The sequence below is a fragment of the Globicephala melas genome, chromosome 8, assembly GCF_963455315.2.
Source record: "Globicephala melas chromosome 8, mGloMel1.2, whole genome shotgun sequence".
Classification (NCBI taxonomy): Eukaryota; Metazoa; Chordata; class Mammalia; order Artiodactyla; family Delphinidae; genus Globicephala; species Globicephala melas.
In genome coordinates, this window is record NC_083321.1 from 54,777,577 (window position 1) to 54,804,194 (window position 26,618).

At 39.1% G+C, this 26,618-nt stretch overlaps 1 protein-coding gene and 1 pseudogene across 2 annotated transcripts in view; both read right to left on the reverse strand.

Moving 5' to 3' along the window:
* INTS4 (integrator complex subunit 4) overlaps positions 1-26,618 on the reverse strand; it is a 134,463-nt gene that overhangs the window by 29,174 nt on the left and 78,671 nt on the right. For both annotated transcript variants that reach the window (XM_060303761.2, XM_030835971.3), the window contains 8 exons: positions 24,297-24,430; positions 22,157-22,314; positions 14,394-14,487; positions 11,455-11,535; positions 9,474-9,604; positions 3,825-3,884; positions 1,895-2,054; positions 1,526-1,669 (listed from right to left, as the gene is read on the reverse strand). In XM_060303761.2, the coding sequence (XP_060159744.1) occupies positions 1,526-1,669; positions 1,895-2,054; positions 3,825-3,884; positions 9,474-9,604; positions 11,455-11,535; positions 14,394-14,487; positions 22,157-22,314; positions 24,297-24,430 (962 nt within the window). The remainder of the gene's footprint in view (positions 1-1,525; positions 1,670-1,894; positions 2,055-3,824; positions 3,885-9,473; positions 9,605-11,454; positions 11,536-14,393; positions 14,488-22,156; positions 22,315-24,296; positions 24,431-26,618) is intronic.
* On the reverse strand, positions 17,075-17,386 carry LOC132597691 (cytochrome b-c1 complex subunit 6, mitochondrial pseudogene; annotated as a pseudogene).

Here is a 26,618-nt window from a genome sequence, read left to right on the forward strand (position 1 = left end):
GAGCCAAATCTGGCTACATGTTGGACCTGTTTCTTTTACTTTAACCTTTGCTTTCCTGCTGTTGTTCACTAAAAGGATACTGTCTATACATAACGGCCTGCCTCGGGGAACCCTGTCCCTCTGCCTGAATGTTAAACCAAAGTGCCTTTGTTGGGGGAAGCATCCTGACCCTGTCTACCTGTGGGTGGCTCCAAGAAAGAAGAAATTAACACATCCCCTCCCTGAGGCTAGCCATTCCAGGGGACATTTGCAAAACTTATGGCCTTTTTACTTTACTTCCTCACCTCCTCCCCCTCTATGTTCTATAAAAGAAACTGGCATCCAAACCCAGATAAGATGGTTTTTCAGAGACACTAGTCTGCCATATTCTTGGTCTGCCGGCTTTCCAAATAAAGTCGTATTCCTTGTCTCAACACCTCATCTCCTGATTCACTGGCCTGTAGTGTAGTGAGCAGAGCGAGCTTGAACTCAGTAACACTTAGTTGCGGCAGGTGGGCTCCTTGATTGCGGCAAGCGGCTCCCTAGTTGAGGCACGTGAACTCTTAGTTGTGGCATGCATGTGGGATCTACTTCCCTGACCAGGGATCAAATGCGGGCCCCCTGCATTGGGAGCGTGGAGTCTTATCCACTGCACCACCAGGGAAGTCCCAGTCTCTTAGTCTTGAGAGTAGGTCAGGTTATTTAAAAAGTTAGGTCTCATTTCAGGAGGCAGTGTTGCAAGTGGCTCCCAAAGTTAGATCTATGTTGTGTGAGCAATCAGGATTTAATAAGAGGTCATAACATTCTTAATTCATCCTGTGCCTGCTGGAACTGATGACTGAACTTCTGTTTTACAACTGCCTGTCCATTTGTCTGTCTCTCACTGAAACTAAGCATCCTCAGGGCACGAATTCTGACATGCTTGACTAGCACTTAGCATGTGCAGTAGAGTAAGCATGGATGGATGCAAGGGAGGGAGGGAGGGAGGGAGGGGGTGTAAATGGGTAGGACTCTTAGTGGGGCTTAACTACTGACTGTTAAATTGCTTAGTGCCTATACTGCATCTCTCCTGTCTCTCTAGTACATCTATCTAACTTGGAAAGAATACTCCCTAGTGACTACTTTTTCCCACCCATAAACTGTATTCACCAAGCTGACCCACCTACAACCAGAAAAGGACTTATTACAGTTTGCTTATAGCCCTGAAAATACCAAGTCTTAACTTCACATTATAAGAATAGAAGCGGCCCTGTCATTTAGTGAACCCTTACTGGGGACCAGGAACTTTATACACATCACTTCATTTCAATGTCAACTATTCCTATTTGTCAGTTGCAGAATCTAAGGTTCAGAGTTTAAAGTAACTTCCTCCAGACCATACTCAGCAGTAGAGCTGGGATTCACGCCCAGGCTCTTGTCCATAAAAACTTATCTCTTCTCTCTCCCCAGTTTCTGTCCCTCAGGTAGAGATTACAGGGGTGCTAAAGTTAAAAGTTCCAACACAAAGTCAGTTTAGAAGCTCCATGGGAACCAAAACCTGACAGACCTGGACCTTCACAGTGCTCTGAGGATCCTGAACATGTTCCAGGGTTGCATCGACATCCAGGGCCACCACCAACCCAGAGGTAAACCGCAAAGGGTTGTCTGACTCGCCCGCTGGCTCAATAATGGTGGCTGAGGCTTTGTGGATCTGTAAGCAAGAAGAAAATATGATTCTAAAGCCAGGTCATCTCTGGGTAACAAAACATGATCCTTGCCTTTCTGTCTCCTTATCTAATGGGTGGACACATGTTAGTCAATCAGAGGAAAGGCCCTAACCCAGCTCCTCCACTGCTCAAAGAAGATCACCAAGATGAGCAGTTTTGGATGCTCTCTGGATGGATTTCGCCTGAAGGGATATGACACAGACACTGACCTGCTCTGGAAGGGGGAGGTGTAGGAAGGTACTCTGCCGCAGCATGGTATGTAGAATTTTGACCACTTCTGCAGGTTTGGATGTCATAAGTCGGGGCATGAGGTCAAGAAGTTTGTCCACAAAGCTGTCCTGCAGGTGGGGCAAATCAGCGATGAAACACCTGAAGGAACAAACAGAAGCAACTATGCATTCATTCACCACAGGCTGAGCCCCAAACTTCTGCCAAGCCCTGAGGTAGGAAAAGTGATGAACTGGAGGAGTTCATGGTTACCGAGGAAAGCCATGCACCTATGTAATTATGCTGTAGTGACATGACCATCATAATAGCCTTGCTTATTAAATACCTATATATGCCAGGCATGCTCTTAAGTGTTTTACACTATCTTATTTAATCCTCCCAGTAGTCCTGTGCATTGTTAGAATTATTATTGTCATATTACAGATTCATTAATTAATATAACAAGTATGTCTTTAGGTCTTACCAAGTACTATTCTAGACACTGGGGATATTATACTGAGCAAAAGAGAAGAAAAAGCCTGTCTTAATGGAGCATCACTGATAGGAACATTGAGATTCAGAGAGGATAATGTTGTACTGAGGCTTAAAAAAAGTTAAGTAACTTACTCCCAGCTCTGAATGATTCCACAGTACTCTGCTTTGTAGAAGGAGATAGTCAAAAAACATTTCACTGAGGGGTGATATCAGTATAGGGACTCAGAGGCTGAATTAAGAAAGAATGTGCAGCCCTTAACAACAGATCCTCATCTGTGGCAAATCAGAGCTGTCATCTTTCCAAAAATCTCTCCAACCCAACTGTGCAAAAACAAGACTCTCCACCTTAAAGAATCTAAAACCATGTCGAACTAAATCAGTTTGCTGTACACCAGAAACATATACAACATTGTAAACCAACTATACTTCAATTAAAAAAAAAAATCTAAAACCAAAAGTAAGGCATGGACTTCGTAGAGATTTGAAGTCAGGATCTAAAGAGTCAAGCTAGATTGTATCATTTACTAGAGAGCAGCTCCTATTGGTGAAGAGTAGTATTGCAACTCAGCCCTATAGGAAGCCATCATCACCCAAATGAAAAAAGCCTGAAAAGTGTAGAGTCATACAAACCTGTAGAGCCAGGTTTGGTAAAGTTCATGGGGGTAGAAGCAAGGAGTGAAAAAATGAAATATTAGACTTAATAAATATTAGATTTTAAAATCCTATAAATGCCTTCTTCCCAGTATTGTATCGCCAGCATACCACAGGTCACAGTCAAGGTCACTACCTCGACCCCCACTGTTTCACCAAGCCTTCCACTCATTGACTACATATGTTTTAGCTGATTTACTTCATAATGAATCCTGAGAAAACGTATCTATGCTACAAAATAAAAGCTACCTATAGAATGATGGAACAATTTTTGTAGATTAGACAGAAATATGCAAGTTTAAGAACCATGGTGAAGAAAAATAGACAAGTTGTGATTTTTCAACAAGAGTTTGAGTTTTCTCACATAATATTTGTCTTTTTCTGGCCCAGCTGAGTGCTGAATCAAAAACATTCCTAATGTTTTTATTATTATGTTGTATGTTTAGCTAACCTAAGAAGTTTATATACCAGTAAAGAAAATACAGTTATCTCTCAGTATCTGTGGTGGATTGGTTCCAGGACCCCTTGCAAATACCAAAATCCACGGATGCTCAAGTCCTTTATATAAAATGGAATAATACAGTCGAACCCTCCATATCCATGAATGCAGAACCCATGGATACTGAGAGCCACCTGTATACAAATTAGGGCACACTGCATGTATCATAATAGCTTGGCTACATGGGCTAAACCAAAGATTCTGGCTTGTGATTGCTCTTGTTTCCCTGTAAGTACGATCTTTACATAACCAAGATTTAATAAGCTAGAAGGTGATGAAATACTTACCTCTGAAAAAAGTCCACTTCCTGTAAAAATTTTTCACACATCCCAAATAAGGGGTCAACTCTGTAGAAAAGAAAAAACAACAAAACAAACAAAAACCCATGTAATTTGCTTGTGAAATCTGAGAACTGAGGAGTAAAGACCAAAGTTCCAGAAACCTGAGCCCACAAGAAAAGACGATGAGCATATTATACTATAAAAATTATCCGTAAGAGAAACAGAGGACTCCTAATGGACCTAGGGGGAAATATTTGCCAGGATCCCAAGACCTAATTAAAACACTGCAGTGCCCATTAGGCTCAATGTACATTCAAAATCAAAGACCATCACAGGCCACACTTGGCACCAGATTCAGTAAGGATATAGGACAGAAGCACAGCTTACAGGCAGTGCAATGTCATATTCCTCCTCTGCAGGAGCCCTTGGCAGCAGCCCATTCAACCATCTACATAGCTGTCTGGGAGCTCTGACCTTGCCACTGACAGCTCAGGTTCAAGGAGATGAGATCTACATCAGGTGAATGTGGAGACTATCTTCACTTAGAAGCCTCATGCTCCATAGGTCCTAATATCTCTTGAAGTAATCCAAAGGCATACCTTCCAGGGTCCCCACAGGGATATGCTCAGTTACAAGAATCACTGCATTCAATGAAGCCCAAAGCTATGGTGCCTGCATTAGGTAATTATAGTTCACTGATAGTTCCTTCTAGTGTACATGTAATTTTCTCAGAGATCATTTTTACCATAGCAGTGTCACCTAGTAATAGAGTTGATGCCATCAGCTTACCAGGGAATAGATCTGGAAACCAAAGGTCAAATTTTCATGCAGAAGGGGAAAAAGTTTTGTTACTACTTTGCACACAGACACAGACTATATGCTTTCTTCTCTATCCTGGCTTCTTTGGTCAAGTAGTACTTAGAGTATTTCATTTCTGTAAAAACTTAAATGTATACCTAGATAAGCCAGGCAACATGCCAGGCCAATATAACTTACTAATCACACAACAGATTTTTCCTTTGATCTTTGTGCATTTTATTTATTATAATTTCTGCAGGGAATGTTCCACTCATTTGCATTAATATATTATTAATTGAAGGAGTAAAGTTCCAGTGAAGAAAAAACAAATACTCTTTCCTTATATAAAAACATGTAAGAGAAAAAAAAAATAAAAAAACATGTAAGAGAATGGTATCAAGGTTCTTAATAACCGAGTCAAGTTTTTCTACTAAACCGTAAGCTCCATGAGAGTAGGGACTTTGTATCATTCATCATGTATTTCCTGACACAAGCAGCTATGCAATAAATATTTGTTGAATGGATAAATGATAAATGGCAGATGCAAATGTACTCTACAACCAACATTAATTTGAATTATTTTCCTAAAAAGCAGGTAGCACTTGAAACTTTCTTAACTCTGACAAACTACTAGAAGTGGAACTGAAATTTGCTGGTGAGGTTAACCAACCAAAGACCACCTAGGATGAGAGCGCTGGAAGGGAGAACTCCAGCTAAGCAGACTGAAATGAAAGCAATTTGGCCAAGTAGCACCTTTTTTGGCTTGCTCACGTACAACCAACTTGGAGAATTTCCAAACAGTAAAATACAAAAAGATTTGGGAACTCTTCCCCAACCCCCAAGCAGAGTAGGTAGCCTCACCTACGTGGTACGTACATGAAGTAGGCCTCTAGCACTAAGAACCCCCGCTTTCAATGTAAGAGTGAGGCCCACTAGGGGAAACCAAACATTGACCTATAACTGTTGGGGAAGCCTATATCAGTTACCAATTTAAACTAGTCTAAACTTTCACTTGTAAGTATTCAAAGACAATGAAAAATTATTAGATGTTATAAGGATGATAAGGAGCTGTAAAGGAGACCAAGCAGAACTCAGTGAGGTAATGTCAAGGGAAGAAAGCACAGAAAGCTTTTTTTAAAATTCTAATAAACAACCTGATTAAGATTTAAGAGGAGATTTGAAAGGATATCGCATTGATAAAGTGAGAAAAACTGCTACAAAAAAGGTACACAGAAGAAAGCACACTTGGAAATAATAATAATGAAATCAACTCAACAATTGAAGAACACTAGAATGAAAAATGATGAAAACTGAAATGGTAAATTAAAAGAGTACGTTGAGGAATTTACTCAGAATATAAAATAGAAAAAGAAACTGAAATTGTGAGAGAAAAGATAAGATATAGGGAAAATAGATCCAGAAGATACAATATCTAGTATGGCAGACTGGAGTGGATGGAAGAAGTAGTAATTAAAGAAATAATAGAGGGGAAAAATCCCTGAGATAAAACAGAGCTGAGACTTCGAAGTCCCATTAAAAGTCAGTAAGAATAATGAAAGGAAACACATAACTAGACATATCCTGATGAAATTTCTGAATTCTAAAAAGAAAAAGAAAAGTTTACAGCTTTGAGCCATGAAAAATAAGCTAACTACAAAGGAAAGAGAACCAGACAGACATCAGACATCCTAACTGTAACATTAAATACTAAAAGGTAACATAGCAATATTAACAGAGTTCTGAAAGAATTCCAATTATGTATGAGAGCAAAAGAAAGGCAGTTTTAGATACGCGAAGTCTCAATGAGTATACTACTTATATACTTACTCTGAAAAACAATACTAGCGAATGTGTTCCAGTCATATAAATGGTGAATTAGAACAAGGAATTTTAAAAGACAATTGTGATACAAAAAGAACAGTGGTGGGTAAGCTGGAGCTAAATTATTTTGATAATGTACTTATAAAGAGTAATGCTATTTTAAGAAAGAAATCTTAAAATAAGAGATACGTTAAAAACCATAATCCAATATATTGTACAGCACAGGGAATTATAGCCATTATCTTATAATAACTTTTAATGGAGTATAATCTGTAAAAATACTGAATCATTATGGTGTACACCTGAAACTAATATTGTATACCAACTATACTTCAATTTAAAAAAAGAACAATCTGAGGGCTTCCCTGGTGGCGCAGTGGTTGAGAGTCCGCCTGCCGATGCAGGGGACACAGGTTTGCGCCCCAGTCCGGGAGGATCCCGCATGCCGTGGAGCGGCTGGGCCCATGAGCCATGGCCGCTGGGCCTGCGCGTCCGGGGCCTGTGCTCCACGGCGGGAGGGGCCGCAGCAGTGAGAGGCCCGCGTACCACCAAAAAAAAAAAAAAAAAAAAGAAAGAACAATCTGAAACTAAATTCTAAATTATTTAACAGCATGAAACAATCAAATAAAAATACACTAAAACTTTCATTTTGATTAGATATGGTCTTGATAGAGATGATCATAAATTCTATTTTTTAATGCTGAAAAATATAAGGTCAATCTGTTTATTAAAAATATAAGGGTAGGGATTCCCTGGTGGCACAGTGGTTAAGAATCCGCCAGCCAGTGTAGGGGACACAGGTTCGAGCCCTGGTCCGGGAAGGTCCCACATGTCGTGGAGCAACTACACCCGTGCGCCACAACTACTGAGCCTGTGCTCTAGAGCCCGTGCTCTGCAACAAAGAGAAGCCACTGCAATGAGAAGCCCGTGCACCGCAACGAAGAGTAGCCCCTGCTCGCTGCAAAAAGAAAGCCCGTGCACAGCAACAAGGACCCAACACAGCCAAAAATAAAAAAAAATTTATATATATATATGAGTAAAAATACTATTTATACAATTAAAATGAGCTAACATTTGTCAAGTGTTTACTCTTAATGTGTCAGGCAGTATTTTAAGGGCTTTACATATAATAATTCAATAATCCTTACAATAACCCTATGACAGAGAGGTAAGTACTATTATTATCCCAGTTTAACTTATGGGAAATAAACTGAGACAGAAGTTCTTAAGTAACTTGTCCAAGGTCACTAAGTTTGCAAATGGTGGAGTCAAGATCTGAATCAAATCAATGAGGCACCCCAGCCCTCTTAATCATTATGTTCTACTGCCTCTCACTTGAATAGGTTAAAATTAGGGTACAGAACTTTCAAACCCCTGCAAGAAGAAAGAATCAAAACAACAAAAAATTTCCAGCAAAAATCAAGGAAAAGAAAAAGAAGCAGGTATGCATACAAATGGAAAATATAAAATAATATAGCATGAGTAAACACCAAATATATTGGAATCTTTATACAATGACATGGAAATACGAAATATTATATTGTTGGATGAAATAAAAATATGGCAGAACAGCCAAGTATATTATGATTCGATTTACGCTAATACATGCATTTATAATCTACACTTTTAGTCATTTGTTTTACAAGGGGTAGATTACCAGAGAACAGAATGTTCACTTAATCTGCAATATTTAAACTTTTACAGTAATCATACATAAACTGAAAAAGATATTTATTTTCTTTAAATAAAAATGCGTAGGGCTTCCCTGGTGGCACAGTGGTTGAGAGTCCGCCTGCCGATGCAGGGGACACGGGTTCGTGCCCCGGTCTGGGAAGATCCCACATGCCGCGGAGCAGCTGGGCCTGTGAGCCATGGCCGCTGAGCCTGTGCGTCTGGAGCCTGTGCTCCGCAACGGGAGAGGCCACAACAGTGAGAGGCCCGCGCACCGCAAAAAAAAAAAAAAAAAGTGTAGATGCCAGCACAAGCACCTATCTTTTCTCAGCTGTGACTGGCACATAGCAGGAATTAAACATTTGTTAAATGAATGTATGGCTATCTCTAAGATTAAATCACTACCTGAGTTTATCAGGTCACTATCAAGATAAGCAAAGAAATAAAATAATACAATGTTCCTTTTAATGTATTTTTCAGTGCTTAAACACTCATATTTATTTCTCTACACTATTTTTAGGCTGACACAACTGGTGGACTGAGCATCAAATGTGTCTCCTGTCTGATAACGAGTTTCCTAAGTACTATATTACATTAAATCCGTGGTGCCATTATTCTTAAGATGCACCTTTATTTTATGAAACACCAAGAAACAAAAACACTTTCAAACTACGGCACACCATCAAAATATCTGATTTCAGAGAAGTAAAATTTTTAAATGTGCATTTTAGAATCAATGAAATATAGCAATTCTCATTATCAGAAAGTCTAACAGCTACAATTATAATGAGCTCTTACTATGTACTAAGTACCATGCTAAGTGCTTTTACATGTATTATCCCATTCATTTTTCACAGAAACCCCATGAGATAGATGCTGTCATGGTGCTCATTTTACAAACAGGAAAACAAGGCACAGAGAGGCTAAAAAAAACCTGTCTGTAATCAAACAACAAGTAAGTAGAGAGTCAGGATTTGAACAAAGTAGTCTCACAGCACCATACATTCTCATAATTTGTCTTTACTGCCTAAGATAGAGCACTAGTCCCATCAGAAGAGGAAAAAAAGTGGTTCTGGCACTATATTCTTAAAGAAATCTATCAAGGACTATACAGAATGCCTTGTTGCCAGATGAAGCCCTATGTTGTGTTGTAGGCAATGGAGAGCCACCAAAGGGTTTTTCCAGGGATCTGATCTGATCCAAGAATGTAACTTGGAATATCTGAAAAAATGAAGAGCTTGTATATCCCTTAGGTAGTCTTTCCTAAATATTATTTCACGCATCATTAACCTTGGTGAGATCTCTGAATGCAGTTGTGTCTTTAAAAGGACTCAGCCACCCTTTTTCACCAACCACACATCTTACCCTCGAGCAGTCCGTGCTGTTACTATAAGTTGCAAGGCTTTGGCCTGCAGCCTCATGTGATGGATAATCACCACCTGCTTGTTCTCCACGCCACTATACATGAACTCCATTTTGTAGGTTTCTTCCATGATCTATAAGGAACAGGTAAGTAATAAGCAGCAAAAATATCATTATAGTCTTACTTAAGAGCAAAGAGCAGCACAGGATTCTAAGTGAAACCAGATCTGAACAGAGTGCTTTTTTTTAATGCCTATGTTTTAATTCTGAACTGAGATTTTTAAGTGCCTATGTTGAGAGAAACTAGTGTGATTTGAGAGAAATTAATATACATGTTGAGAGAATAAATTATTTTGTCAATTAAAAAAACAAACTTCCATCTGGTAATATCATCTTAGTTGATGATATAAAGATATGAAAGTTTAAACACTGATAAACCTGTAAAGCACTGTTTGTAACTAAAGCAAATTCACTGTGATGTGGTGGCAAATGAATACGTATGGAAACGTAATCCTCAGGAAAAGTCCTCAAGAACTTAGTATTAGGAACCATTGACCACCTGTTAGCCATCCAGACTGTTCTATGGGCCTGGTCTCTCAGAGGGATTTTAGGGAGGGAATCAGTGCAGAACACAATGTCAGTGACCTCAGCTCAAGTCCAGTGCATCTTAAGCTCTCGCTCTGTTCTATCCAAGTCAGCGACTCCCCCCTGAATGATGCTTCTCTTTCCCTTCCCTTTCTTCAATGGGAGGCAAGCAATGATGGCAGGCAATGATGCTTGCCTCCCATTGAAGGCTTTGGAGTCAGAGCCCTGTCAGCTGTCTTCTACAACTGACAGTAAGATAAGTTTCCTAATTACATGGTGCCTCAGTTTCCCTATCTGTAAATGCAGAAGAAACAGCACGAATATCATAAAATTTAAAGGATTAAATGGGGTATGGAAGGTGCTTAGCACAGTAACTGTCACATAGCAATGGTAATTCCTTTCTCTTTCTTCCAGACTACTGCTCCCTGTCCCATCCCTCCCAACATGGCCTATTGGTGTTCTGTTGTCATTAAGTTCTACTCCCCTACAATAAGCCACATGGCAGGTCTGAAAGGGAGTCTAGATTAGATGAGAGATGAAGCAGAGTAGTGGAAAGAAAACAGACTCTGGGTATCAGAGTACCTGAGCTCAAGTTCCTGACTTAACTACCTACAGCTCTACGAATATAACCTTGCTGAGCATTGTTTCATCTGTAAAATGGACTTAATACTTATTCCAACCTAATGGGATTATTATGAGGGCTAATTAAAATAGACCTGAAATCATTTAGTGAACTGTAATGTAACAATCATAGTCACCATCATTATCTTCCTACAGGGTTGTAATTAGTCATATACAGACTTACTATTGGGAAGACATGACCCAGAAGAGTTCACCAAATTCCAATACCCAAGAATGAAGGGAAATTGCTCAAAACTAGAAAGAAATAAACTTAAGGCAAGTAAAATTAAATGCTACTTAATGAACTGAGAAGGAAAAAAAAGACCTTTAAATATTCAAGAGATGGTTAAAGAAAAGAGAGAGAAAGAGAGATGGTACAGGCTAAAAATATAACCACCTCAAAATGAATTCAGCTACATTTTCAGATGAAAGATTCATGATAGTATTTATTGGATTTTAGTATATCTGAAATACAAACTAATAATATTTCAGAACACAAAAGAAATCTTAGAAATCAGGGAGGTTAAGTAACCTGCTCAACACCACCCAACAAATTAGAGGCAGACATGGGAATAGAACCCAAGTCCCCTGACTCTAAAGCCAGTGCTGTGTCCCCTAATTATGCTGCTTCTCGTATCACTAACTTCTGACACAGGCTAAAAATGGGGAGGCCACAGCAGAGCCTTGTGAAGGCCTCTGACTCTAACTTAGACAATGTAATTTCTGGACAGAGATCTGGACAGAGATCCACCTGAGGAGAAGGTCTCAATAAGCTTACCTGTTTTGCTGCTGCTGAGGCCAAATCACTCTGCTTCAAATACAAAGGGGCAGCCACATTCCACAGCTTTTCCTGCAAGGCCTAACAAATCAGGAGAGGACAGAACACAGAGGTCAAAAAGACTGCCATATAATTTGAGACTTAAGTGTCTGTTTTGCTTTGAAAATTTACCGTGATCAAGACTTCCTCTCATTCTTATTCTTTTAGGCCAATAAGCCCTACCTATTATGGACAGAGAGGAGACCAATGATTTGGGCCAAATGAACTCCTCCCCATTCAATTCTTGGCCCAAAGACCCTATGTTCCAGACCAGAGCTTGCAAGCAGAGTGCAGGAGCCATGAAGGCCTCACCAAGAATGTCCAGGCAAGCCAGGCTTCTGAGGCTCTGGGACCTCCTTGATCCCAGAGTCACTGGACTAACCAGACTGCCTAGACCCTTCTCTTCCCTGACTTAGTTCCTTTTTCTTTGCTCCATGCTCTCTATCCTTTGAACAGCCCCATCACCTTACCAACATACTCGAACAAGCAATCAAGAAGCTTTCCTAGATTCCTCCCTCTCTCAATCTCTGCACATTCAAAACTATCACTTAGAGCCATGGATTTTACCTTCCATCTCCCTCCTCGCCTATCCATCCATACGGCCATCTCATCTAAACCTCTGCTATAGTCTCTTATTTTCACAGCCCTTCTTAATTACAGACATAATGACATTACAGAAAACCTAGACTAACACTATACAACAGAAATATAACACAAGCCGTGTATGTAATTTTACACTTTATAGTAGCCACATCTTTAAAAGTAAAAAGAAACAGGTGAAATTAATTTTAATATAGTTTATTTAACCCAGTATAAATAAGGTATTATTTCACTATGCAATCAATATTTTTTAAATTATTAATGAGATAGTTTACATTTTTTTATACTAAGTCTAAGAAATCCAGTGTGTATTTTACACTTACAGTACATCTCAATATGAACATTTATTTACTTATTTTTATAAATTTATTTATTTTTTATTTATTTATCTGTGGCTGCATTGGGTCTTCGTTGATGGGCGCGGGCTTTCTCTAGTTGCGGCAAGCGGGGCTACTCTTCCTTGCAGTGCATGGGCTTCTCACTGCGGTGGCTTCTCTTGTTGCGAAGCACGGGCTCTAGGTGGGTGGGATTCAGTAGTTGTGCCATTTGGGCTCAGTAGTTGTGGCTCGTGGGCTCTAGAGCGCAGGCTCAGTACTTGTGGTGCACGGGCTTAGTTGCTCCGCGGCACATGGGATCTTCCCAGACCAGGGATCGAACCCGTGTCCCCTGCATTGGCAGGCGGATTCTTAACCACTGCACCACCAGGGAAGTCCTCAACATGAACATTTAAAGTGCTCAATGGTCACACATATCTAATGACTACTGTATTTGACAGTGGCAGCTCTAGATTATAGATATAGAAATTGTTTAATAACCTAAATCATATTACCATTAAGAGTTATTGTTTTTAAATATTTGCTTCCAATCACTTCCTATATGCATGTTTTTTTATATAGTTGTAGTCAGAAAGCAGAAATAATTTTGTGTGCTTCTTTGGGTACATAATATTATGTCACATTTGGTCATGTTCTTATATAATTCTTCATAAAGATCATTACTGCTACAGAATATACTGTTGAGTGGACGTGCCACGATTTATTTAGCTCCTCCCCTACTATCAAACACTTGCCTGCCTTGGGTTCTAAGTCTGGGTCCCTTACCTACGCTTCTCCTACACGACGCTGAATAAAAAACATAGTTCTGTGTTCTTTTTAGGAGTAATCTCTTCTCTTTTCCTACTAAAGAAAAGTGGATTCTTTTCAAAGGCCTTCTTGTATTGCTATCTAGAAGACAACAAGCCAAGGAAGAAGGAAGAAGACCAACACTGACATGGCACTCACTGTGTACCAGACACTAGACCAAGGGTTGTCACATGCACTGCTTGCTACCAATCCTTACCTGGGTAGAGTTATTATTAGCCTTGTTTCACAGAAGCTTGGAAAAGCCAAATAACTATGCAAAGGGACATGAAAGAACTTTGGGGGGTAATGGAAATCTTCTATATCTTAACCGTGATGGTGGTTACACAGGCATATATATTTGAAAGAATCTATCTAGCCAAATAAGGACTGTTTAAATCCCAAACTATTTCAGTGTACACACTCATCTTCACATGCATACACACACCTACAAAACCCTAAGCTCACATATCTTACAGTGGCAAATAATTTCTGACGCCTCCATTTATTCTGACTTTGGTCAAATATCTTTAATAACTTTGAAGACTAACCACATTTAGAACTAAAGCCAAGTTAAGTCTTATCAAGTTAGAAGGGCTCTTCTAAATTCTAAGCCTAAATTTATAGCAGAACTCTGCTGCAGAAGCTGACAGCTATTGAGCTAGTTTAACTGGTTTTCAACTCAGGGAACTAAAACAGCTTTTGGGTACCAATTTTGTGTATGTATATATATGTACTCTAACTACCTAGTATGAAATGACAGCAAGTCATTAGCTCTTAAGAGCAATGAAATCAACCTTTGACTAATTTGGCTTTGACCAAATGAAATTAGCATTTAGAAATATATAAATATATAAAATACAAATGTTTATATAAGATCTTTGCTAATCAAATTGTTAAAAAACAATTAAAATCCTTGGTATTCTAATGCAAATGGTTATCCAACCTGCTCTAATTATATGATAAAGGAATTCTCTCAAATTAAAAAATTCAAATTCCTATATGAGTTAACAATTCTTTAATTAGAGGCAAATATAATTATACTACAGAGTACATAATTTCCCCATTGCTAAGCAGTTGCATAAAACCAGTTATTTTTCTACTTATAGCCTCAAACACTGCTGGGTCCATTAAACTGCATTCTTAGCAACACACTCATGAACCAAATGGATTCAAACCAACCTTGATGAGAAGAAGCTGACACCTAAGATAGGTAGCAGAGAAGTCAGCTACTCCTGCCAATTCAGACTGAAGTTCTCCAAGTCTTTGCAGATCCCTGTAGTAAATAAAAACCCAAGCCAAACACAGAATAAGAATAACACCAATTAAAGATCATGTCAAAAGCTTTTTACCACTTTATACCTAGTAAATTGGTAAAAAAATTTTAAATGACAGCACTCAATGCTGAAGTGGTTATAATGAAACTGTTTCACTTACACTTTGATAGCAGTTTAAGCTGCTGTAATTCTTCTGGAAAACAGAACTGTACTACGTTATAAAAGTCACACATATAGTCAAAAGTTTTGATCAGTAGCTTTATGCTACGAAGTAATTCTAAGGGAAACATGCAACAGAAATGAAATACTTTATGCCCCGCAATATTCATTGTTATGTTATAGTAAAACCCAGTAACTACTTAAATATCCAACGGTAGAGGAATTATTAAATAAATTACTGTACATACAGTCAATGGAATATTCTACAACCATTAAAATATAATATGGTAATAAGGTATATGATCTCAACTATGTAAAAACCATATATATATATATATACATATACATATATATATATACACACATATATGAAATATGAAAAAACAGAGCAACCTGTTTTCTAGATAGAGGTATTAGGGTGTTTTTTAGTGCCTTCTCCTAACTATGCTTTATTTTCCAAGTGTTTTATACAATCGGTAAGTATGTTTTATATCATCAGAAAAAAAAATTTTAAGGTATCATAGTGGGCTCCATTGGCTGCCTACCTAGTTAGTAATTTTCCACTTTTTCCTTACTAAGTGAACCTGATTTTGTTCAAGAGAAGGTGCCCCAAACCTAGATCCAGGTAGAGTCCGACTGGACTAAGCTAATTAGCACACATCATCTTCCTGGTTAGGTCACCTAGGTTGGCCTTATGAGTCCTAATGGAAGGACTTATATTCAATGCTTGAAGCAGGTCTGATGGTGGTCTATGAATCACTCATTTTCTCTTTCTCTCTCTCTGTCTCTATCTCTCACTAGACTGAACAAGAATGTTTTATAGTCCTGATTACCACTGGCAGTCATACTGTAACTCTAAAAGAAAAAAAGCCTTGGGATAAAGCAAATGTTGAGGACAAGAAAAATCCAGAGAGAGAGAGAAACTGGGTCCTTAATGATATAAATGAACTACTTAACCATACCATACTAAGAAATGCCTCTGATTTCTGTTCATATGAAGAAATAAATACCCATTATAAGTTAATTTGAGATAAGGTTTTCTGATACTCACAATTAAAGCATGCTAACTGGACATAGGTATAGACAAAGTGATTGCAACCATATTAAATACATCTGCCTGTGGACAAGAGTACAGAAAGTGGTACACACACATAAAATAGTTGTGTTCAGGGCTGGGACTACTGATTTGAAACATTTAATTTTTTTGATAGGTTATACATACCTAGTTATAGAATTACACCAATAAGGAATAGAATTCAAAAGATACTAAAGGATAGATAATTAAATTAGTCCACTTTCCTATACCTGTGTGCTGCTAACCAGTAACCTTTTCCAGAGGCAACTACCATACCAGTTTCTTTTAAATTCTTTTGGAAATATGCTACACATCTACAAAAAGTAATGTTTTTCTTTTCTTTCTTCTTTTTTGGGGAGGAGAGAGAGGGAGAATGAGAGAGAGTGCGAGCAAGCAAGCTAACAATCTCAGAAAAAATTCATAGAAAGCTGCTTTGTTTTTTAATGTCGTATCAAAATTTCACATAGAAGTGATAACTGTGGGAAACCTAAAGATCTGGCTCATGAGGGAAGTTAACTGTTTCAGGGCTGGGATACTATATCAGGTTTCATAGCAGCCTGTACAAAATTGTCCATTGGACTAAGTCCCTCCCTCTTATTTCAGGCAACTTTCTGATAGCTAATGCTGTCTCCTGAGAACCTTGATACAAGAAAGGAGATGCCCTAGAAAGGGGCAAAAATGAATTATTTCCAAAGTGACTGAAGAAATTGGGGTCTGTGGCTTATATACCGACTCTTTTGAGTTTTGGTGATTTGAGCTAATCCCGGAGAGCCTGCTCATGTGTGGGAATCAAGCACAATACAAGGCAAGACCCTGCACTAGCTAACCATAACTGTAAAATCCTATTTTGGCGGCCAGCTGGTCTCTCCCTTTCGCATCTCTGATGTCTCTCTTGCAAAAGATGGCCCTGAATCATTCTACGTCTGAACCATTTCATCTCCAGAAAGATTCTGCCTTCTGCTACATTATAGAGAACACTGACCAGCTGACTATATGTTAGCTGACTGCCCCCATGTGTTAAGTCATTCTACCACCCTTGCCCTGTAGCATTTGTTCTGAATTGCACAAAACAAGATGCAACCCAACTAGCCATGGGAAATCTGAACTATTATACAAACAAAAATAGAAACTTGGCAGCCCTGCTCAAAAAGCTCTGTGTCCCAGTGTTTCCTCTCTGTATCTCTCTTTTTTTTTTTTTTTTTTGCTGACCACTGGACTTTATTAAGATGGAATCACTGATAATTACACGGAAGCTACCTGCCTAAGCCCAAATCCTTGAGGTTCACATGAACTTAGTTATACAAATAAGAAACAAATGGCATGTTCAAAACCATAAGGAAATATCCCGACGCTCAGGTGATGAAGGCTGGGGTGAATGAATCGGCACACTTATTCCAAGCTTTAAAGAGTTTGTGGGCCACGCAGTGGTCCCTTGCATGCAAGAAGTCAAAGACCTCCTCTGCGCAATCCTCCTCTGTCAGTGACCTGGAGGATACATGCTCATCACAGAGCTCTAGCCGCTCCCAAGCCTTTACACATTTCTCCAGCTGCCCGCATTGCTCTCTCGCTGCTGATAGGGGATCCACTAATTCCTCCTCCTCCTCTTCCTTCTCCTTGGGATCTCTGGATCCTATTAGCATCCTTTGCTCATCCTCCAGCCCCATGTCTGGCTGCTGTTGTGGACTCAACATGAGCAGCAACAGCGACACCTATTCTCTGTATTTCTTTATGCCCACGATCCTCAGGAAGCCTCAGTTTAGACATCCATCAGGAGACTATGGACTCTTTAATGAAAAAGGTACAAAAAAGCACTTCCTATGTGCACTGTACTAGATGTGCTAGGTGTTTCCTTATTTGAGCTCATTTAATCCTTACAATGTGAACTGCAATTACAGGCATACTTCAGAAAATTGTGGGTTCAGTTCCAGACCACCACAAATAAAGCAAATATCACAATAAAGCTAGCTAGGCATGCAAGTTTTTTGGTTTCCAAGCATATAAAATTCATGTTTACATTACACTAGAGGTTATACTGTTCTCCACAGTGGCTGTACCAATTTACGTTCCCACAAACTGTAGGAGGGTTCCTTTTCTCTATACACTCTCCATCATTTAGTATTTGTAGACTTTTTGATGATGGCCATTCTGACCAGTGTGAGGTGATAGTATCTCACTGTAGTTTTGATTTGCAGTCTCTAATAATTAGTAATGTTGAGTACCTTTTCATGTGCCTGTTAGCCATCCGTATGTCAAACTATGTTGAATAAAAGTGGTGAGAGTGGGGCTTCCCTGGTGGCGCAGTGGTTGAGAGTCTGCCTGCCAATGCAGGGGACACGGGTTCGTGCCCCAGTCCGGGAAGATCCGTGGTGAGAGTGGGCATCCTCTTTTTCCTGATCTTAGAGGGAATGCTTTCAGCTTTTCACCACTGAGTATGATGTTGGCTACAGGTTTGTCATACACGGTCTTTATGATATTGAGGTATATTCCCTCTATGCCTGCTTTCTGTAGTGTTTTTATCAGAAGTGGATGTTCCATTCTATCAAAAGCTCTCTGTTATCTATTGAGATGATTATATGGTTTTTATTCTTCAATTTGTTATTGTGGTGTATCACATTGATTGATTTGCAGATATTGAAAAATCCTTGCATCCCTGGAATCAATCCCACTTGATCGTGAAGGATGATTCTTTTAATGTATTGTTAGATTTAGTTTGCTAGTATTTTGTTGAGGATTTTTGCATCTATTTTCATCAGTGATATTGGCCTGTAATTTTATTTTTTTGTGATACCTTTTCTAGTTTGGGTATCAGGGTGATGGTGGCCTCATAGAATGAGTTTAGAAGTGTTCCTTCCTCTAAAATGTTTTGGAATAGTTTCAGAAGGACAGGTGCTAACTCTTCTCCAAATGTTTGATGGAATTCACCTGTGAAGCCATCTGGTCCTGGACTTTCGTTTGTTGGGAATATTTAAATTAGTGATTCAACTTCAGTACTGGTAATTGGTCTGTTCATATTTTCTATTTCTTCCTGGTTCAGTCTTGGGAGATTGTACCTTTCTAAGAATTTGTCCATTTCTTCTAGGTTGTCTATTTTGTTGGTGTACAGTGGTTTGTAGTAGTCTCTCATGATCTTTTGTATTTCTGTGGTGTTGGTTGTTAACTTCTCCTTTTCATTTCTGATTTTATTGGTTTGGGCCCTCTCCCGTTTTTTCCTGATGAGTCTGGCTAAAGGGTTATCAATTTTGTTTATTTTTTTTTAAAGAATCAGCTTTTAGTTTTATCAATCTTTTCTATTGTTCTTTTAGTCTCTTTTTCATTTATTTCTGCTCTGATCTTTATGATTTCTTTCCTTCTACTAACTCTGGGTTTTGTTTGTTCTTCTTTCTATGGTTGCTTTAGGTGTAAAGTTAGGTTGTTTTGAGATTTTTCTTGATTCCTGAGGTAAGTTGTATCGCTATAAACTTCCCTCTAAGAACTGCTTTTGCTGCATCCCATAGGTTTTGGATTTTTGTACTTTTGTTTTCATTTTTTCTCCAGGTATTTTTCTGATTTCCTCTTTGATTTGAAACAAGTCTTTGGATTTTAAATCTCACTATACCAGATCCTTCATGTCATACAGAGCAGTGTGACAAGATGGAAGGGCTGGAAAAACCTATGTTCTAGTCCAGGGCTTTGCTGTTCCTTGTCTTTGACAGTCTTCTCCCTTCTTCACTTGACTAACTTCTAGTCATTCTTCTGGTCATTGCTTAAACCATGAAAGGAAGGGTTAGGTGCCCCCTTCTGTCTTCTAGAAAACCCTGTACTTAATGTATTGTGTGGAAAGCACAATACTGCATTGCCTGTTTACCTAGCTATTTCCCCAACCAGGCTGTAAGATCCCTTGCAGCAGAGACTATGTCTTGTTTACTATTGTGTCCCTTCTGCCTAGCACAATGCTTGGCGCTAAAAAACCATATAACAAATTAATGAACTCCAGCTCCCTCACTCATTGTAAAAATTGGATAATTCTCATGGAATTGTTTTCAAATTCAATGAAATAATGTACATAAAACAGAAGAGTGGGCACTTAATAGACAGCAGCTCTTACTATGATCAAGGATAGTGGAGCGTTATAAAAGATTAAATCCATGCAACTGAAGGTGAGGTATGACCAGAAGAAAATGCCATCTATAAAAATATTAAAAGTCTTCATTCCTGGTTAAGCCATCATAACCAGAGTTTTCAACAAATATTTACTAAGCTCCTAAATAAGGCACCCAAAATACAGTGGTGAAGACAAAGTAGTTATGTCAAGTTCTAAAAACAAACCAAAAAAATCATCCCCCCAGGGTCCTCACTGAACTACAGCAGTGAGGTGAAATCTTATTTGGGTGACACGGCTGCTTAGATTACAACAAAGGACAATGTGTTTGACGGTGAAGTTTGTTTGATACTAGTACTAACAAGTAAACGGCCAGAGTCCTAATCAGAGAAACTTCTGTATGAAATTCTGACTAACATTTCACTTTTCAGCAACTACGGAAAAATGTAAATTCTGAAGAACCCCAGGGATCATCTGACGTACCTCCACTGATAAAAGAATCCCCTTCACTGCTGCATATCAGAGAGCAACAATTTTAGAGTCAAACAAAGCTAGATTTAAATCCCAGTTCTGCTACTTCCTAGCAAATTGCTTCATTTCCCCAAATTTCTATTTCTTCATTGTAAAATGGTTAACAACATCTAACTGCAATAATATTTGTAAAACACAGTAGGTCATCAGTAACTGCTGCACCATCGGCTTTCCTTTTCGGATCTTTCACCATCCTGGCCACCTTTCTCAGAATGCACTTACCTAGAAACATAGTGCCCGGGACTGACCACAGCACTAGAACTGCGGTCTGACCAGCCCAAAGCCCAACAGGACTATCATCTCATAAAATCCAGATCATAAGAGTGACTCAAACCTGGGTGTCTACTGAGTACCTACTAACAGCCAGCACTGCAGGTGATGACCAAATTGGTTTGCTTTTGTGCATTTTGTACCTTCTCAGTGCCAACTGGATAGAAAACTGTCAAGGACAAAACTTAAATGTTTATTTAGGTGTGGCTGAGTGGGGAAGTAGAGCTTTTTTTCCTGGGCTCAGGGCCAAAAACTTCAGTAGCAGCTTCTAAATTTAATCACATTGGTGAGGGAGCAGATGAGAAAGAAAATGTGATCCAGGCATCACTTCAGGGTCAGCAAACTTTTTCTGTAAAGGGTCACATAGTAAACATTTTAGGCTTTGTAGTCCATATAGTCTCTGTGGTAACTACTCAATCTACCACTGCAGCAATGAAAGCAGCCAATAGACAGTACCTAAACGAATGAATGTGGCTATGCTTCAATCAAACCTTATTTACAAAAGCGGACAGATATTGTCTTTGCTAAAGGCAAATGGGGGGCTTCCCTGGTGGCGCAGTGGTCAAGAATCCTCCTGCCGAGGCAGGGGACACGGGTTCGAGCCCTGGTCCAGAAAGATCCCACATGCTGCAGAGCAACAAAGTCCATGTGCCACAACTACTGAAGCCCGCACGCCTAGAGCCCGTGCTCCGCAACGAAGAGTAGCCCCCACTCGCCACAACCAGAGAAAGCCCGCGTGCAGCAACTAAGACCCAACGCAGCCAAAAATAAATAAATAAATTCATTTTAAAAATTAAAAAAAATAAAGGCAAATGGGTTTCATTTCTTTTCAAATCATTCAGGACATACTAATAGGGCCTGGCAGACTCTGCTGATTGTTCTCGATATCCTTCCCTTCTTCCTTAGTAACAGAGTCACTAAGTGCTAACTAAGCACTGCTCACCCAGAACAAAGACTACCTTTCCTAGCTCCTTACAGCTAGATATAGCCATGTGACTTAAGTTCTAGTCAATGGGACACAAGTAAAATTAGAACATGCAAATTGGGGAAGTGTCTTTAAAAGGGAGTGGTTGTAGAAATGATGCCCTTCTGCTCTTTCCTTTTTCCTAGAGGCTGGATTACAAAGGGGATGGTTAAAGTTTGGATCTTCAGCCAAAGGCCACTTGATGCAAAAGATGGAGAAATAAGAAAGAATGAGTCTAGGTCATCAGCCATCTCAGCTCTGTCCGCCTATGAGAAACAATTAACCTTTTATCCTGTTTAAGCCACTGTTAGTTGCATTTTCTGTTACCCTAACTAATATAAGGTAAGAAAAATTGAAAACAGGTTCTTTGTAACTCTTTCTAGTTTTGTACTAATCATCAATCTTGTCATGAACACAAAGCTTTTCTTTGTAATATGCTTAAACCACAATCTAATCCAAATAAAAACATCAGAAAATCCTGTCAACACAGTCAGAAAAACTAGCCTATAACCAACATTAGAAATCAAAAGGATCAAGCCAAGCATAACAATGTTAACTGTGTCAAAGGAAAGGGATGGTCAATCACCTCACCTGATGGTGAACTCTAGCAGCTCCTGAGTTCCTTGAGGGTCCAGGTGTTGAAGACTGTATACCCTTTCAAGGCTCTGCTGCAGGAACTGATGGGAAGGATCCTCATGAGGCATGATATTGGGAGAAAGAGCTGATGACACTAGTTTTCTACCTGGTAACTAAGCAAACACAGTAGGGTTACAGCACCATCAAATTCTCTGGCTTAAAAAAAAAAAAAAAACCAACTCCTGTGGCTCAGTTTTTAGTAACACGAAGAAACCAGGAAAAAAATGTGAACCAAACAAAGAAATGGTAAAAAAAAAAAAAAAAGCTAGATAATTCTGTAAACAACCTTCTTCTCCTTCCTCAGCTTAAGTGGGAGAAAGGGAAAGAGAGAGAGAAAACGAACATGGTCTACCGAATACAGCCACAGCTGCAAGGAGAAAAAGAAAAGAGAATGGTATAACATTATTTTCTATTGCTAACTGAAATAAATGGGCTAACCACAGAAATAGGACTAAAAATTAATCTGTAGTCACATTTATTCTTAACCTTTATTTGATCATTCACTTCATAGAAGAGTGATGATTTATTCCCAAATAAGTTTACATAGCATGTTGTAAAAATGTTTTTTATGATGATAATCATAATCCTTGTTCTTACTGTTAAAAGTGGCTACCTTTCAAGAAAGGGATGAGGAAGGGAGAGCAAAAAGGATTTTACTTTTAACTTTGTATCTTCTATATAGTTTAAATTTTCTAACCATGTACATATATTATTCTAAATAAAGTCATTTAGAGTTACTTAAGCAGGGGTGAGTAAATACAAATAAAGAGCTTAGAAAAGTGCCTGCACACAGCATTCAGTAAGTGTTTGCTATTATTATCATTATAGTTCATTAAAATTTTTTTCTAAAAAAAATAAATAAATAAATAAAATAAACTTGTGAGTTCCCTGCTGGTGCAGTGGATAACACTCTGCGCTCCCAATGCAGGGGCCCCGGGTTCGATCCCTGGTCAGGGAACTAGATCCCACACGCATGCCGCAACTAGGAAGCCTGTCTGCTGCAACTAAGACCCGCAACCAAAAAAAAAAACTTGCTGAGAATCATAGCTTTATGTAATTATTAAAATATAACACAATCTTATCCTTGATTTAAAATACGTTGTTCCAGATTTCTTCTTCTTGCCTAATATAACATAATTAATAACCCAGGGACATTTTTTTTAACATCTTTATTGGAGTATAATTGCTTTACAATGGTATGCTAGTTTCTGCTTTATAACAAAGTGAATCAGCTATACGTATACATATATCCATCCCCAAATCTCCTCCCTCTTGCATTTCCCTCCCACCCTCCCTATCCCACCCCTCTAGGTGGTCACAAAGCACCGAACTGATCTCCCTGTGCTATGTGGTTGCTTCCCACTAGCTATTTATTTTACATGGTAGTGTATATATGTCCATGACACTGTCTCACTTCGTCCCAGCTTACCCCTCCCCCTCCCCACGTCCTCAAGTCCATTCTCTACGTCTGTGTCTTTATTCCTGTCCTGCCCCTAGACCCAGGGACATTTAAAAAATGAATCTTCTTAAAAGATTCAGAGCAGGGACTTCCCTGGTGGCACAGTGGTTAAGAATCCGCCTGCCGATGCAGGGGAGACAGGTTCGAGCCCTGGTCCAGGAGGATCCCACATGCCGCAAAGGAATTAAGCCTGCGCACCATGACTACTGAGCCTGCACTCTAGAGCCCGTGAGCCACGACTACTGAGCCTGTGCTCTAGAGCCTGTGAGCCACAGCTACTGAGCCCGTGTGCCACAACTACTGAAGCCCATGTGCCTAGAGCCTGTGCTCTGCAACAAAAGAAGCCACCACAATAAGAAGCCCACACACCACAACGAAGAGTAGCCCCGCTCTCTGCAACTAGAGAAAGCCCACGCAGAGCAACAAAGACCCAAAGCAGCCAAAAATAAATAAATTTATTAAAAAACAAAAAAAGATTCAGAGAAAAGTACAAAACAATAGAAGAAAGCCCAAGAGAGAGAGGTAATTAATGAATGTGTTTTCAGAGAATACACAGTCTGCTTTCTGCCACTTAACCACCACACGGACTAAAAATCAAAAAACCAAAAACAAGAACGAAAGATGTTTTCAACATACCCTCAAGGCAGGAACAAGATGAGAAAGACTGTCTCGGAGGTAGGCATAGTGTCTGAAGGTATGATCTGAGAACAATGCAGGCATTGTTGGACAGGTTTTAGCAGCATTGAAAATAAGAACCAAAACTGCAATGTCTGATAAATAAGTGGGTTAAGTAAACTTGGAGGTATAAAAGGTTGAGCTTGGCCAGAATTTGGTGCCTCTACTTCTAACCCCCCAAATTCCTGTTAAATGACTACAATTTTCTAACAAAGAAATGCAAATTCAAAGAGATACATTACCTCACTCCAAATTACCCCAATTACCCCTCCAATTACCAAAGAAAGGTTTTTTAAAATAATGTCTGCTGTCAAGAATACTAACAAATAGGAACTTCTGGTACAATGCCTACTAAAGTATATACTGGCACAATCCCTTGGAATAATAATTTGGTACTAGATATGAGTCTTATGAATGTTGAGTAATTCCACATCTCAAAATCGAATGGCAGAGTATCATTTACAGTAGCAAATAATCAGTAACAACCTAAATGTCCAAAACCAGGAGAATGATTAAATAACTTGTGTTTCATCTACTTGATGGAGTATTACGCAATAATTAAAAATTATCTTTATAAAAGATTTTTAACATTGCATCATAAGCATTTTGTTATAAGTGAAAAAAGCAGACTCTAAAATGTATAGACAATATATGACAGCAGCTATCTATCATCAAATGTTTGTTGATGAAATAAAATGTTAAAAAATAAAATGACAGCAAAATCCCAAACCCAAGCTTTTAAAAAGGGAGGAGGAGGGCTTCCCTGGTGGCGCAGTGGTTGAGAGTCCGCCTGCCAATGCAGGGGATGCAGGTTTGTGCCTCCGTCCAGGAAGATCCCACATGCCGCAAAGCGGCTGGGCCCGTGAGCGATGGCCACTGAGCCTGCGCGTCCGGAGCCTGTGCTCCGCAACAGGAGACGCCACAACAGTGAGAGGCCCACGTACCGCAAAAAAAAATTAAATTAAATTAAAAGGGAGGAGGAAACACAACAAAATATTAAGTCAATTACATTGGCTATTAAGACTCTGGGTGTTACATATTAAATTTCCTCTTTCTACTTTTAAAAGTTTTCTTTCTATGTATATTAATTTTGTAACAGAGGGAAAATCAGAAATTAAAAACACAAGATAAACATACCTTCCAATCTTCTGTATGTATCTCTATGGCAGAGTGTGCTATTTGCCTACCCAGTATCCATTGTTCCCTTTTTCCTTACTAATAGAATATTGATTTTATTCCAAATATCCTCTGACTTCCTGCCTAGAACCTGGACCTGATGACTGGAGCTCTAGCAATAATTTTGACAACTGAAAATGGAGGAACAGAAAAATGGAAGGAGCCTAGATCACCAAGAATAATGTGGAACTACTATACCAGACTGCTTACCTCCAGACTTCTTTTACATTGAGGAAAAAAAAAAACTGTAATTAACATTTAAGATACATTTGGGGCAATCTCTGTTATTCACAGCCAAACATACTTCTTAAATAACACAATTCTCCAACTACCCAGAAAAATATCTTAACATTAGGCTTCCAAAAATGTTTAGTATTTTTTTTTAACGTGAAAGGGGCTTCAGATTTCAGGGCACTTTAATATGTCCTGTGTGATTTGTAATAACACCTAGCCCACAAGCCTCTCTGATGAGCTGAATTTCAAATAGTCATAGTATTGCACCTTTAGAGGTAAGGTCAAGGACGTGCCTTTTTTAGATGTAAACACAGAGTCAGGCATTGGTTAGCACATCAATTACACAGATCTTTTAAAGAATTCTCCAAATGCCCTGTGAAAATAAAAAGAATTAAGAGAGAATACAATGGTCATCACAAAAGCCAGTTATTTGGCTGATCCCTGTATCTCAATAAATACCCCACTAAACCTCACCAAGGACGTGCTATAGAGTGAAAAGAACCACGGGAGAGTATGGATGTACTGATGTAAATGTATTCCCATTACTGGAAAACAACCCTACGGCATGGCATGCTGCCCAAAGCTATCACAACCCCCTTGAACTTGTATCAGGGCTAGAGTAATCATGCAGCCTAGCTCAGCCCATCCCCTCCTTCAGGCTGCAGATCAAATTAAGCACAGAATAAGACATAGGGAAAAGTCCACAGGCTTTAAAACCAAAGATGTCTGTCTGGCTTTGAATCCCAGATTTGCTGCTTAGAGAGGTACTTAGCCTCTCTGAGCCTCAGTTCCTCATCCGTAAGCAGGGAATAATACCTCCTTCCAGGGTTGTTTGCAGATCAGTGATAAAAATGTATGAAGCATTTAAACAGT